This window comes from Sipha flava, unplaced genomic scaffold, assembly GCF_003268045.1.
Source record: "Sipha flava isolate LNK unplaced genomic scaffold, YSA_version1 35a_pilon_pilon, whole genome shotgun sequence".
Taxonomy (NCBI): domain Eukaryota; kingdom Metazoa; phylum Arthropoda; class Insecta; order Hemiptera; family Aphididae; genus Sipha; species Sipha flava.
In genome coordinates, this window is record NW_020273058.1 from 829,208 (window position 1) to 843,237 (window position 14,030).

Consider the following 14,030-nt stretch of genomic DNA (forward strand, 5'->3'; position numbering starts at 1 on the left):
CCACTGGAAAATGTCAAAAATCTTGGAAAATTGTTTACTATGATCAGAATATATTTAAATAGAATTTAAAAATTTAAATTTATATGAATATCTATAATTTTTTTATGAAAAATCTATTTATTGAGTTTGGAAAATCAGGTTATCGGCTATAAATAACAATATGCTTTTTCGTTTCTATTCTATGGATAATTATCAATTCTTAAAATATTGTGTATTTCCAGAAATACGGTATGTATATGTGTGTGTAAAAACCACCATAATATTTATATAATACAGGGTCCGGCAAAAAAACCTCCCGTATTTAGAGCTTACGCTGTGTGAGTTGTGGTGTTGGTACAACTATGAAGGGGTTATCGATCGATAGCGGTGTACGTGCCATTTTTAGTAGGCGCAATGGCCGTGGACTGGTTAACATCATGCTTTTGTTGTAGAGGAGTATATCCGTAATGGTGGTTCTGCGATTTCTACTCAGCGAGCATTTCGCATCCGGTTCAAACTTGGCCGACATGATTCTGTTCGGGATAGAAAAACAATGCTCGTTTGGGTGTCCAACTTTAAAGAAACGGGTTCTGCACTGAAGAAAAAACCACCTGGCCGACCTTTGACCATAACAACACCGGAAAATGTCGCACGTGTGAGGGCGTCCATTCATAAATCTCCAAGGCGTTCAGCAGTTAAACATACAGCTGCCCTGGGACTTTCTGATAGGAGTGTAAGAAGAATCTTGCACAGAGATCTTCATATGCACCCATACAAAATAATGATTACACAAGCACCAAGTGAGAGAGATTTTGAAACTCGTAAAGCGGTATGTGAAGACATTCTTCAGAACATTCCCGCTGGTAATGTTTTGATTTCGTCTGATGAGGCCCACTTCCACTTGTCTGGTATTGTTAATAAACAAAATTACCGCTACTGGGCAGTAGAAAATCCTCAGGAACTTCATCAACGGCCACTTCACAGCCCATATGTGACAGTTTGGTGTGCAGTATCTGATTTTGGTGTGTTGCCGGACCCTGTATTTGTAAGTTAATATTTTAATAAATATAACTAATGTTTTAAGTGTCCAATTTATATTATTAATTAAATAAAAATTTTAATAAATTATTTTTATGGTAAATTGGTTAAATAATTATTATTTTATAGTCTTCCAGTTTGATATATATATAATGTAATAGTATAATGTAAAATTGTAAACCCCTCCTATATCGTGAGTCATTCCTATTTATGAATAGATTGATAAATTAAAATGTTGTCCCCTCTTGAGAATTTTCCCATGGGCGCCCTTGGGTGTGCAGTAGTATAGACATAGATTAAATATACATAATAATATTAAATATATGTATTATATAAAATGTATAATCTATTGTATAGGTAGGAACGTAGACGAGGAGTGGTCTCTGACCTTAAGTGTCGACAGCCAGTTTTTGTGATCGTCAGGCTTTATTGTTTTACACGATTACATCATGCTAAGGGACGTTTGTTCCTTAAACTTATTATTTCTGTGCTCGTAAAAAAAACAAGATAAGTAACATGCGTGAAAAAATAATATAGCGTTCGCTATAAATACAAATAAGAAAATAACCCACCGTTCTTTAAAGGTGGTTGGTTGCCTGCGCTGACTTGCGTCTTGTGGAAACGGATAAAATAACGTAATTCAATAATTTATGTCCCGAGATATTCATAAAAACAAAAATCAATGAATAATATGGAAAACATAAAAGTACTGGATATCTTCATAAATTTGTCAAGGCTAATGATACAAATGACTAAAGATTCTTCTAATTAACTAAAGATTCTAGAGGCGTGATTTTTTACGCTTACTAATGGCTATAATAATAATCGTAATACATAACAAATAAATGCAACAATATCGTATTTTCGATTGTTACTTGCAGGGCACGGCGAAAACTCCTTTTCGTCGAATAATAATAATTAGTTTGCTGCTCTAGAAACTGCACAAACGCATGGGCGTCGTCAACGTCAGAGCGTGTTCTTACAAAATATGTGGCATTAATGCTCCTCGGTGATAATTGAATGCTATCCGATGGTTGGTAATCGTGCCACTAACCAACATTCTCATAATGACCGTAATGACAAGAGTTGATTTTCCCTGTACGTTTCTCTGATAGAAAATTCATATCTATTATTAAAGTGTCATCCAATGAAGATTACTTAAAATATGTTCTGGTCAAGATTATAATGGTCAGACCTTATAGGCATCAAAAGAACTACTATACAATATAATATATTGTCTGCTAGTGGTTCAAAAAATTACCATCGGGATTGCACGGTATACATTGTAGAGTACAAATAATAATATACCTAAATTTTTGTGTTTAATGGTTATTACGATGGTAATTTTTTGAACCACCAGCAGACACGAAAAGATGGGACACACACCAGTGAATAGGAATGTGGACACATGTGACCGACGCACTTCTGAACCCGAAAATAATGTCGGTGGTTCAACAACATAATATATGTTTCATATTCTTCATTCTGTGGTACAACCGTCTAGATAAGTAATCGCCTAACCCCGATAACGCGCCGATTAAAAGTTCGAGAATATTCTCGACCGTCAGTATTATCGGGTAGACCGGTTGGATCGGGTATGGCACGTGTGACGGCCCGTTTGTACACTCATATTTATATTTAATTTAATCAAAGTTTTAACAAAATTTAAAAGTATTTACATAATAAAGAAAGATTGTAGATAGGTACCTAAGGGCACAAGAACTTAAATATTACTTATAATAATAATTACTAATAGTATTAAAAATTATTTAAACTTATTAATACTGTAAATATAATAAATAAAATTATTTATACTGGATTACTATTAGCAAAAGTACCTACCTATATTTAATTGAAATTGGAAACTGCTATTGCAAAGCTTTAAGTAAAGTTTGAACAGCCACAAATTTTTTTTTATGAACATTTGCTATTTCAAAAAATTAATCCTGAATAAACCACCAAACCTGCTCAGCTTCTGGAGGATAGTTTAAATTTAATGCATGGAATGTATATAATGTAACTAATGATTTAAAACAAATATCTAACGCCTTAATTGGTGTTTCGAGTTAAATATATATATATATATAAATATATAAATATTGTCAATTACAGTATAGTAGTTCAATACACTACTAGCATCTTCAATATTCCCCACGATGGCAATATTTGGTTGAGCAGTTAAATTATTAATAAATGCTCTATTCACTTTTTGTTCGTGGGTTGTCTTGATGTCATTACTATTTTGTGAAATAAGCAATTTTAAATTAATACCGTATTTAGTACTTTAATAATATAGTTACACCATAAAGTGTTAATAAAATAGACCTAATATAATGATGGGAACATCAGAGAGATTTTTGACAAACGAAAGATTAAGAATATCAAGATGTTGTTACAATCGAGTGATTCACTCGAAAAATTACCTCTCCATCAATTTATTTCAATACCGAGATAATCACTCAATTGCTTTCAAAACAATCGAGATAATTGATTAAATCATACAATGGAGTATTTTGAATGTTCTCTCTTGATTATTTCCGTCACTAAACCGAATTAGATATTTGAATTTTAGAATTTATTAATGATAAGAAAGCACATCATAGATATCATTTAGATAAGGTATTTATTCTGTGGTATTGGTATCATTTAATAAAATGTTTATAACAGCTTGTGGCGACCCACAATCTCTTTGATAATAACCGCGGTAACGCACCAGCTGCGTGTTCCCCCTCCTTTCACTTTATATACGGTCGCACGCGCCGATCGCCGTCGGCCTCCATGAGCCTTACCACCGCTGTGCATTCGCTTGTACGTTTTTCGCCCGACACGCGTTTCATTTACGTTAACCTATAACTTATTATATTGCGTTTATATTTTTAGTAATTTTTTTTAATAAACGTTCATTTTAGCCTGACAGCACCTTAAATTTTAATTCTTTATTTTAACTGGTATCGATATACTCGAAACCAAAAGCTATTAGATAACAAACTACATAGGTATTAATTTAACAATGTAGGTAAATAGTCCAAGAAATGATGGCTTATACTAGTCTAGTTATAACTTGAGTGTATAGTGTAAGTGTATCTACTTTATTTATATTTTAGTGTTATTTTATGTTTTAAATGCTAAGCATTAGGTATTGGGATTTTATGTTTTCTGTTGTTTTATTAAAACTATAAATACTTGTGTACCTATTAGAAATATTTTAATTTTGAGACAAAATATTAGATAAATACAAAATAAAATACTTAAAACTTACTATGATATTGACTATCACAGCACTAGCTTGTTTTAATTTTGATGGTTTCCGCATACAATATTTAACTGTTTTTTGATTGTTCTCATTGGCAGTCTTCTTTGGAATTTTAATATTCACTGGATTGAATAGATAAGGAAGTATTTGTATAGTTGCTAAATCATCATCTCTTAAAACAAATTACAGATAAGTACCAACCTTTCTGTTTACCAACTCCAATTTTATTTTTATTAATAATGTTATGTTAACAGTTATGTAAACAACTTGCCTAATTTAGCAGGTGATATAATTTTTTTATTTATGTTTTGTTCAAACACATTTAAATTTAATTGTCTTAAAATATGTTTTCAACTTATTTTTGAATACATCAAATTTTTGTAGAAGATATTGGTCTTTTGATGGAAATAAGTAAGAAAAATCCATATCAATCTAAGAAAAATCATTGTGTATATTTCTAATTATTTATTTGAAAACAAAAATTTTATTTTATTACTAAGATTTAAAAAATATGTATTTGAAAGCAATAAATTTATTTATTTTTATTTTAATATTAATTAAATTTACTGCAATTCAGACATTTTTCAAATCTATTATGGCATAAGAACACCTTTTGTAGATTGTGTGACTAAACTTACAAGTATATGACCTGTTGCCTTTTTTAAAGCTGGATATTTATGAATAGCATTTTTGTTTATTTGCTTAGTATTTCTATAATGAGCAGTTTCAGCCCATAACTGGTGTAAAATGATTTCTGGTTCTATATTGTGCTTTAACCAATATATTGAATCTAAAATATCTATTTAATATAGTTATGCAATAAGTATTAATAAATAAGAATTACAAATAATATTATAATAAATATCTAATTCTAATGTCAATTTCACATTATAAGAATCATATTTTATAAAAAAATAATTAATACATACCTTCTTCGTTGATAAAAACTTCATTGTCTTTATTATGTTTTTTATTACTTTGAGAATTTATTTTCTTTATCTTTTTTTTTAAATTACAATATTTATCATACAATTTTCCTCGATTAGGACTCATGTTATTACCTTCTTTATAATAAGGGATGAAGTAGACATATTTGTTTACTGAAGGAAAGAATTCTTCTATACCTATGAATATGAAAACCCCTTTTTATTTATTATAGTTTTTAAGAAACCATATACTTAGTATAAAATATATATAATATTCAGGGACGGAGTGAGGGAGAGAGCAACAGGGGCAGTTGTCCAGGGCCTCGTGTCTTAAATTATAATTAAGGCCCCGTGGTTCTGATTTAACTGAACTTAAAATATTTTATTAATATAAATTATAAAACCCAACATTTATTTTGCCCAGGGCCTCGTAAACTATCACCGTCACTGATAATATTTACCTACTAGATTATTAAAAATAAGTTGAGTTATAGTTGTAGAGTTGAAAATAAAATAAATTAAAAAACATCTTAGATACAAAATAATTTTAAATGTTTTTACAGTGCCTAATATATTTTGTTTATAATGATTAATTTTTAATGAAATATATGTTATAACCCACATATCATTCTTTAAATGTCAGAATATCTATATGTAATGTTACGAATATCTACCATTTGCAATTTTCGAAAATTGTGACTTCTCAATTTTATTTGCACCTTTAGTTTTAAAAAGTTCATCTTTTATTAATATTCCACAAAGTCGTTTTCTCATTTTTGTATTTAATGACCCATATGACTTTAAGTGTTGCAGTATAAGGAGACAATCTTGGTATTGCTCCAATGTTTTTTTAATAAAATGATCTATAATTTAATTTATTTTCATTACCATATAGAATTTTTGAATATTTTGCAAATAACTTTTACTATTACTCGAATTCACATCGATGGTTGGTGGATTATCAATATTAGAAACTTCAGATTCCGCTTTAGTCATTGATAAATTTTCAAAAATGTCTGAAATAAATTTCTTAGGTTGCGGCTTATCTGTATATTATGATATAATTAATATACAATTATGTACGATTTTATTTCTATAAAACTAAGTGTTTATTAAATAATTGATTGTTAATAAATTATGTTATACCTGACTGATTAGTATTTTATTGAATAATATTTAAAGTATCAATTGCATTATTTTGAAATGGCTCTGTGGTTACACTGTAATATGATACATCTATATAATATAATTTGATTTTTTATTGTGTTATAATATACAAAATATATTTTAATTAGGTACCTACTATAATGTTATTGTCAGTCTGGCTTACCTGGCTATTATAACCAGAATTTTTTATAGGTACTAATTGTTTTGATAATTAAGGAGCCTAACACCAAATTTAAACATTGAAAATACCACAAAAAATTGGTCCTTTTCTTGACATAAATAAATATTAAATTGAAATGTTTCACCTACATACCAATATAATATATTTTTTATTGGTTATTTGCATTAAATTTATACTCTTTTTGTACTCAGTCAAATTTTAAAATTTAAAGTAATATTCAAAATCAAATAAAAAACTGACTGATTTGAACAAGTAATATACCTAAGTTTTGTTTAAATTAATAAATTTTCAAATTTTTACTGTAACTAGCAAAAGATGTAACCAAGTGTTTAAATTAAAAGATCACTAATAATGTATTAACTTATAAATTAATTAAGAAAATTGACTATTTTAATTAAATTGTTTCTTTAAGAATATAAACTATTTAATTAATTAATAACATTGGCAAATAATAATGTAGATAACACAAGCTGTAATTGCAATGATAAATTTCAGAAGTTTTTAAAATATTAATATTAGTTTTACTGAACATATTTTCAAGTAGGTGAAATTCATTTTAATATAATAATTTATTTTATTTTAATTAATTATGTTTGTTGGAGTTCTTTATTATAGTGTATTTAAATAGTGAGCTCAATCACAAGCCAAACCAACACTGACCTGAAAAAAATTGTTTTGAGTATTGCAAGTAAAAAAAAAAAAAAAAAACATTTAATAATTGAGATCAAATTGAATAAATATAATATACATTAAGGTTTACACTTACTGAACTTAATGGTTTATTTATCACCAAAAATAAATGTATGATAAATAAAATCGATTTTGAATAAATAAAAATAATAATGTAACAAATATTTATTTATTTAGTTAAAACTTGAATTTAAAAAATAGAAGATAACTAAATAAATAGAGATAAAATCTAAAAAAAAATGCTTTGGGTGATATACACGTAATATATACTATTTAAAGCGTATTAATCTAATGTTATCATAAGTTATATCTTCTAAGTTTATTTGAAAAAAATTACTAAAATGTTTTGTCATTGATGATGAAATTTAACTACCTTCGTTTAATAAATTTTAATAAAAATTTTTTTAATATTCAATTAATTTATATCAAAATTGATCTTGAGTTTTGAAAAATATTTGTTTGACAAAAATTGTCTTTAAAAAATCGATTCATCATAATTCCGCTTTTTAAATATTTTGGAAAAATAAAGTTTCATTAAAAAAAAAAAACGCACTTTGCCTACAAATTTCTAAGTTAAATATATCAAATTATAATATCATCAAAAGAGATTAAAACATTAGAAGGTCTGAATCAATCAAATAAATGGATATTTTTAATCTGTCTTCAGTCATTTTTTTTTTTTTTATTTTAATTTGCTTTTGTTCGCACATTATATCAGCATTCAGTTATAAAATGGCCTTATATTATATTAATTGCGAAGACAAATTACTGAGTATAATGGTTTTATATTTATATATATTTTTTAAACTGTTCTTTTCTTATTATATTTTTACTTTACCTTCAAATTTATTCATTAAATGTTGAAATTCAATATCATTTTACCAGTTTTTGGTAAATTCGTCCATATTTAAGTAGGTATCTAATATAACAATTATTCAATAAATTATATTAAATCAATTTATTTTTGTAGGTAGTAACTTATAATTTATAAATAATATCTATATATAGTGTGTCTCAGAAGACCCGTGCTACCCTTATAATATCTGAGCGGTATATCAATATTTTTATATGTAGTTTTTTAGAGATAAATTATTACACAAATAACAATTTAATGCAATTAATAAAAAAAAAAAAAAATTTTTTGTTCAATCATTTTTATATTCTACTATTATCCGAGACCAAAGAAATTTATTTTTTGATGAGAAATAAGTGTTAGAGAAAATTTAAAATATTCAAAATTTTCTTTCACAAAAATATTTTTTATATTATTATCAATCTATATTTAAATTAACATAAAGTTTGGATAAAAAAAAAAGTTTTATAGGGCTTTTTAGGAAAATTTTGGAAAAATTATTGAGAATTTTGAAAATTACCTTCAAAAAGTACCATATAGGGGCAAAATCTGATTCAAAAAGTTGCTTATGTAAACTTTCGGGCAAGCATTTCTATACGAAAAAGTGTTAACAAAAAATATTAATAATAATACCTAAATAAATAAACATCATTTATAGCAAAACTATTTTTATATTTCGCTCCACTCAGAACCTTAAAGTAATATTTTTTCATGTATAATTTCAACGATAAACATGAAATAAATTGTATACTTTACATCTACTTAGTATAAACATTTAAAAATTTGAATTTAACTGCTTTTAAAAAATTGTTTCCCTATTTAAGTAGGTAGGTATCTAAGATATAGACCTATACAATTCGGTAATTAATTTATATTTAATAAACTATGTAACTATAAGTCGATATTTATTTAAATAATTTGAACAAAACTCGAAAATAACTGTATACATTAATAATATACTATATATTCAGTATATAGTGTAAAAGACTTACCTTTTTGACTTGAATCCATTGAAACTTAGAGAGCCGTAGAGCGTCGAACTTTCTTGTAGAAGTGTCGCAAAGTATGATAAATACATGATTGACATAAGGGTAATGGTGACCACCATCCATTAGCTGATAATATGTTTTGCAAGAGACAAAATTCTTAAGAATTTTTATTTCATGCCGCGCGTGTTGCCTTGTGCCTAATTTTACCTTTGTGTTTGCGACTCGCGCGTGTTTAGTTTTCGCCGAATTATATTTCGACAGTTCGACTTATAATAATTTATAGCAATTTAATCTATTGCTATAGTATTCAATTATTTGGGCTATAAAATATAGTAATATTCACTATTGAAACCAACTATTTTTATATAGTCTTAATAACTATACTGTTTTAGTTATTCCACCTATAAAATATTGATTCTTACTACATTTTCCGTGACTATAAAATTTTAGTAATTTTTTATTTTCCTTGCAGCCACTACCAACACTAGATCATACATTGGAAAAATCTCCGAAAACATTAAGGTGCAAATCATGTTACAGCTTGCTGGTGACAAAAGAAGGTAAACTAATATTTACTTAAATTAAACAATTTGAGATTAATTTTTACAGATACTATATATATAAAATTATTTTTTGTACATGTTTCAGTTTAACAGTATAAATTCTCGGAATAAGAATTTGCGCGCATACGTATAACGTTTTATACTTTTTTTATACGTTTGAATTTAATATCGTGTACCCGACAGACATTATGCCCAATTGCGATTGGGGCCGTCCATGTTGTTGTAGCGACTGTACCTCGATAACATACATTAAAAAATGTTCACATTGCGATATTGAGACTACTGATTTGATCGGGGTTTCGAATTACACAGTTGATCATAAAGGTATGTCTGGTTATGATAAAAAAGCTTTGTGCAAAACCTGTCATGAAAAATGGTCAGAAAAACAAAAATCTATGGAATTAAAAAAACAACAACGACGAAAAATCGAGGATGAAAAAAGACGTGATTTTATGAATCATTTGGAGCGATCGCAACAAACAAACGATGGTCAAATGGTTCCGATCAAACAATTGTACCGAAAACTGGGTGTAGAATCGTCAGGACGTTTCAACGACAGCTTTGTGAGCAGATTACCGATAAAATTTAAAAAAATAAAAAATAGATACTATTGTTATAAAACTGTCGTGGATAATTTTAATATTGAATTATATAATAAATATAAATCTGCATAAACTCTAAATATAAATGCGTGCATGTAACTTATATCAAATAAACATAAATATACCTATATAAGCGAATGTGTTTTTTGATTATAAACGTAGTGTTTAATTTTTTTTCTATAATGCCACCGATACGTGTGAACGCGCAAAACCGAAAATTTGACATGCAAACGAATCTCCGATGACGATTCGAAAACACGGGAACGTCAAAAATGTATTGACACTCGAAAAAGTATTAAATCGATACCACCGGTTGTGAAAGATTATAAAACGGATATTGATATATATAAACAAATGCTTGTACTGTACATTAAAAAATTAAAATTAGATTTTGTTAATATTTACAGTAATAGGTTCAACACGTTTATGGCTATTAACTACGGTTAACTATGCGTTAACTACGATTTAAAGCATTTGGATGAACGGGAAGCATATTAGCATTCTGGGGTCGGTCTCGGCACCGGTTATCATTTTAGCTTTCTGATTGGTCGTTTGGTCTTGCCGCGCTTTTTACAAACTGTTACTTATAACCTTGTTATCTAGTATTATGTGTTATTTAATATTATCGAATTGCAATGCCTATTTATTATTTATGATACTATTATGAAGTATAAGTATAAATAATCTTTAAAAGAGTTTTTACTTTTGAATTTTTGTAGGTAGCTTTTTAAGTAAAATATTATTAGTCAAAAAGTATCTTAAAATGATTTTTTGACTTTTTGTTGAATATAATATAATATAATATTACAATAATTTTTCTAGTCTGCTAATTTGTTAGAGAATTTGTCTATAATAATAAATAATAATAATAATAACAATTTAGGAACTAGGAATTAATATAGGAAGATAAATATTAGGAATGCGGACGTTACGCCCATGCTATTTCGACCCCGTCAAAAAAACGAGTCCACGGACGTTTCGTCTCTGTCCATAAAAATTTACCTATAAAACAATATTTCAACACACTTATATACAATATTATATTTTCATGTAATACAGTTTAAACAATCAACAACGCGTTTTATATTGGTTAAAATAAATGTAGTATATTTACAATATTATTAATGTTTAACAAATTTAAAGCAATCGATCATACGATATTAAATTAGTTCGATCTTTTACACAGTAAAGGAAATATTTAATTATTATGTAATAATGTTAATAAGAAAAATGCCGAGTTACGATTTATTTAAGTGAGATAATCAAGTGATCTACTTTTACTACTATGAAAATAGTATTCATTCAAAATAAACAATAGAATAAACCTTGTTTATATTGTTTGTAATTTAATATAATATTATGATTCTCGATGAGTTACGAAATTAAATTACTGAGCACATCTATTACCGTATACCGTGTATTATACGATATTCATTATCCGTTATTAAGTTGTTTATTAAAATCAGTGACGACTAGTGATGTGTAGTGTGTAATTATTTGTATATAGAAAAGCTATTCTTCAATTCCATCTTTATTCGCATTAAACATCACGTGTTTCCATTGATTTTAATTAACGACTTAATGATGGATAAAGAATATCGAATAGTACATTAGTAGATATGCTCAGTAACTTAATTTCGTACACTATCAAGAACCATAATATTATATTAGGTTACAAACAAAGTTATAAGGTTTATTTCATCGTAAAAGTTGAATGAATACTATTTCCATAAAAAATATAAAAATAAATTCATAAATTAATACAGGGATTGGAAATGAATTTTCTTGTTCAATATGTTTGAAATGCCAATTGACCACTCGAAATATGCGTGAATGTAGTCAAGATGTAAGATTAAGCCTTTACGTGCGGTAACTTTGAATAATTTGCTATTTCAAGATATTATTTAAGTAAAGGCTTCATCCTACATCTTGACTAAATTCACACATATTTCGAGTGGTCAATTGGCATTTCAAAGGTATTAGACTAGAAAATTAATTTCCTATCCCTGTATTGAGTCTATACCATTCCAAACATCACGAGTTGCTTTTACGTTAGATTCTATTTCGAAACTTTGTTGTTGTCTTATGTTGATCGTTTGATATCACATTATTTTCACTCGGGAATCGAGGTTTCTGATTAATTATTTTATACCTGGACTGAATATGATCGTATTTCGTTGTCTTTTTTGCAAGAGGCTTTTCCGTTACTATCGGACGTACGGTTCTTTGTTGGTTCACTTTAGTCTTTGACTTCAAACTGTTCTTCTTTTTCTCATTATTTCGTGCTGTTTGCGATTTCAAATATTCGTTTTTTTCTTTTGTCCATGTTTGTTGGTATTCCATCGATATTAAAGACAACATGTTCGGCTTTTCACTTTTTGCCTGATATGATGGTATAAATTTTGGAACATTGGTGTAATTGGATGCTACCAAATTGTCACGTCGTTTCAAGGAGACGGATGGAACAAATGTTGTCTTTTTGATATGTGCCATTTTATTTTTGAAAATATTATTTAAATGGAGACGGACCAAAAAATGATCGAGAATCACTAACAAGGTTAAAATTAAGAACTTATGATTACAAATAAATGAATATTCGTGAAAATTATTGACATTTAACTAAATACTGTTATTTGTTATCACTTTAGCAACGCTAATCGCGAAACAAACTCATGTAATGAAGTGTATAATAATTGTTTTGCCCAGTAAATTAAAAAGTCCGGATGACGTGAAAATTTAATTGAACATATATGTACACGGAAATAGTTCGTACAAATGTTAAAAAAAAAAATTATGGAAGTCAACGAAACGCAGTGCTCCAAGCGGCTAAGGTACGTGTTCCAAGGCGGGACAGTATCTGTTTATATGAAAAATATGTACTAACTGTTTTTCGGGACGCGACCAGTCGTGGACTGATGACATTGGTAGAGTACCGCGGGAGGTGTCGTGACGAACACAATCAGTACTCATAATTAACCTTTGCCTAAAGCATCTCTAGCTACTTCTAATGCAACTAAACGCTTTTGAATAGTTCCATTATAAGTTACAAATCTAACAACAAATGCCAATTTCTCTAGCCTAGACAAACTAACTACAACCGTGGCACTATATAGTTATAGTACTCTATAGCTAGCCACCACTACGGTTCGCAGAGAGTAAGGACCTAAATAAAGGTACAATTTCAAAGAGCCCAGGGGTACCCACCCACCCTCCCAGAAAATGTCTAGGTCTAAACAACTGCATTAGGTAAACGTCGTTCACCACGCCACTGAACATATGGTAATACTTTTACGGATATTGAGTGTACATGTTATTGGTGAATGAGGTGTTATTACATTATGAGAATATCTAACGGTTTATGAAAGTGTTGTTAAAAGAAAGGTTGTTTTTTTAATATGTTATTGTGCAAATAAGTGTCCATGCCGCAATTCGGCATGCCTGAGCGGTTTGATAAATTAAAATATTGGTACATTGTGCCCATTATTACAAGTTGTAGTATGATCGATACAAACATAAGGAGCGTGCCTCGTATACATTTACGTTTGTTATGTTGCCTAAGTCTAGGTTTCCTTTTTTCAATGCAGTTAAACACAAAATATTTTGTTACAAAATGTTAATGATGCGTTTAAACATGATAGATAATTTTATACATTCACGAATTTAATATATAGAGTTTTCCCTACTAGTATGTGTTTTCATCCGATATTTATTGATACCACCTGTATTATCAATAATTTTTTTCTTCTTTACTTATAATCAGGGCTCGGAAGTTGTAGCACTAAAAATGTT

General features: G+C 28.2%; 3 protein-coding genes and 1 pseudogene across 4 annotated transcripts; 2 read left to right on the forward strand and 2 right to left on the reverse strand.

Moving 5' to 3' along the window:
• The first annotated feature begins 289 nt into the window (after positions 1-289).
• On the forward strand, positions 290-10,374 carry LOC112687737. 2 transcript variants are annotated; one of them, XM_025560625.1, is made up of 3 exons: positions 290-1,024; positions 9,549-9,636; positions 9,725-10,374. In XM_025560625.1, exons 1-3 carry the CDS (start codon positions 533-535, stop codon positions 9,727-9,729), a joined length of 585 nt encoding a protein of 194 aa, XP_025416410.1. In that variant the 5' UTR covers positions 290-532; the 3' UTR covers positions 9,730-10,374. The 2 variants fall into 2 exon arrangements, 1 of the variants encoding a protein (XP_025416410.1); XR_003149003.1 differs by lacking the exons at positions 290-1,024; positions 9,725-10,374 and adding an exon at positions 3,782-4,091 and having other exon boundaries at positions 9,549-9,637.
• Positions 2,886-4,696, reverse strand: LOC112687736 (annotated as a pseudogene).
• LOC112687738 lies at positions 4,812-9,531 on the reverse strand. Its single transcript, XM_025560626.1, has 3 exons — positions 9,080-9,531; positions 5,200-5,394; positions 4,812-5,069 (listed from the first exon to the last, which is right to left on the reverse strand). The coding sequence occupies exons 1-3, from the start codon at positions 9,096-9,098 to the stop codon at positions 4,864-4,866; spliced, it is 420 nt and encodes a 139-aa protein (XP_025416411.1). The 5' UTR covers positions 9,099-9,531; the 3' UTR covers positions 4,812-4,863.
• On the forward strand, positions 9,828-10,313 carry LOC112687589. The gene has a single exon (XM_025560383.1). It carries the CDS (start codon positions 9,828-9,830, stop codon positions 10,311-10,313), a length of 486 nt encoding a protein of 161 aa, XP_025416168.1.
• Positions 10,375-14,030: the final 3,656 nt, after the last annotated feature.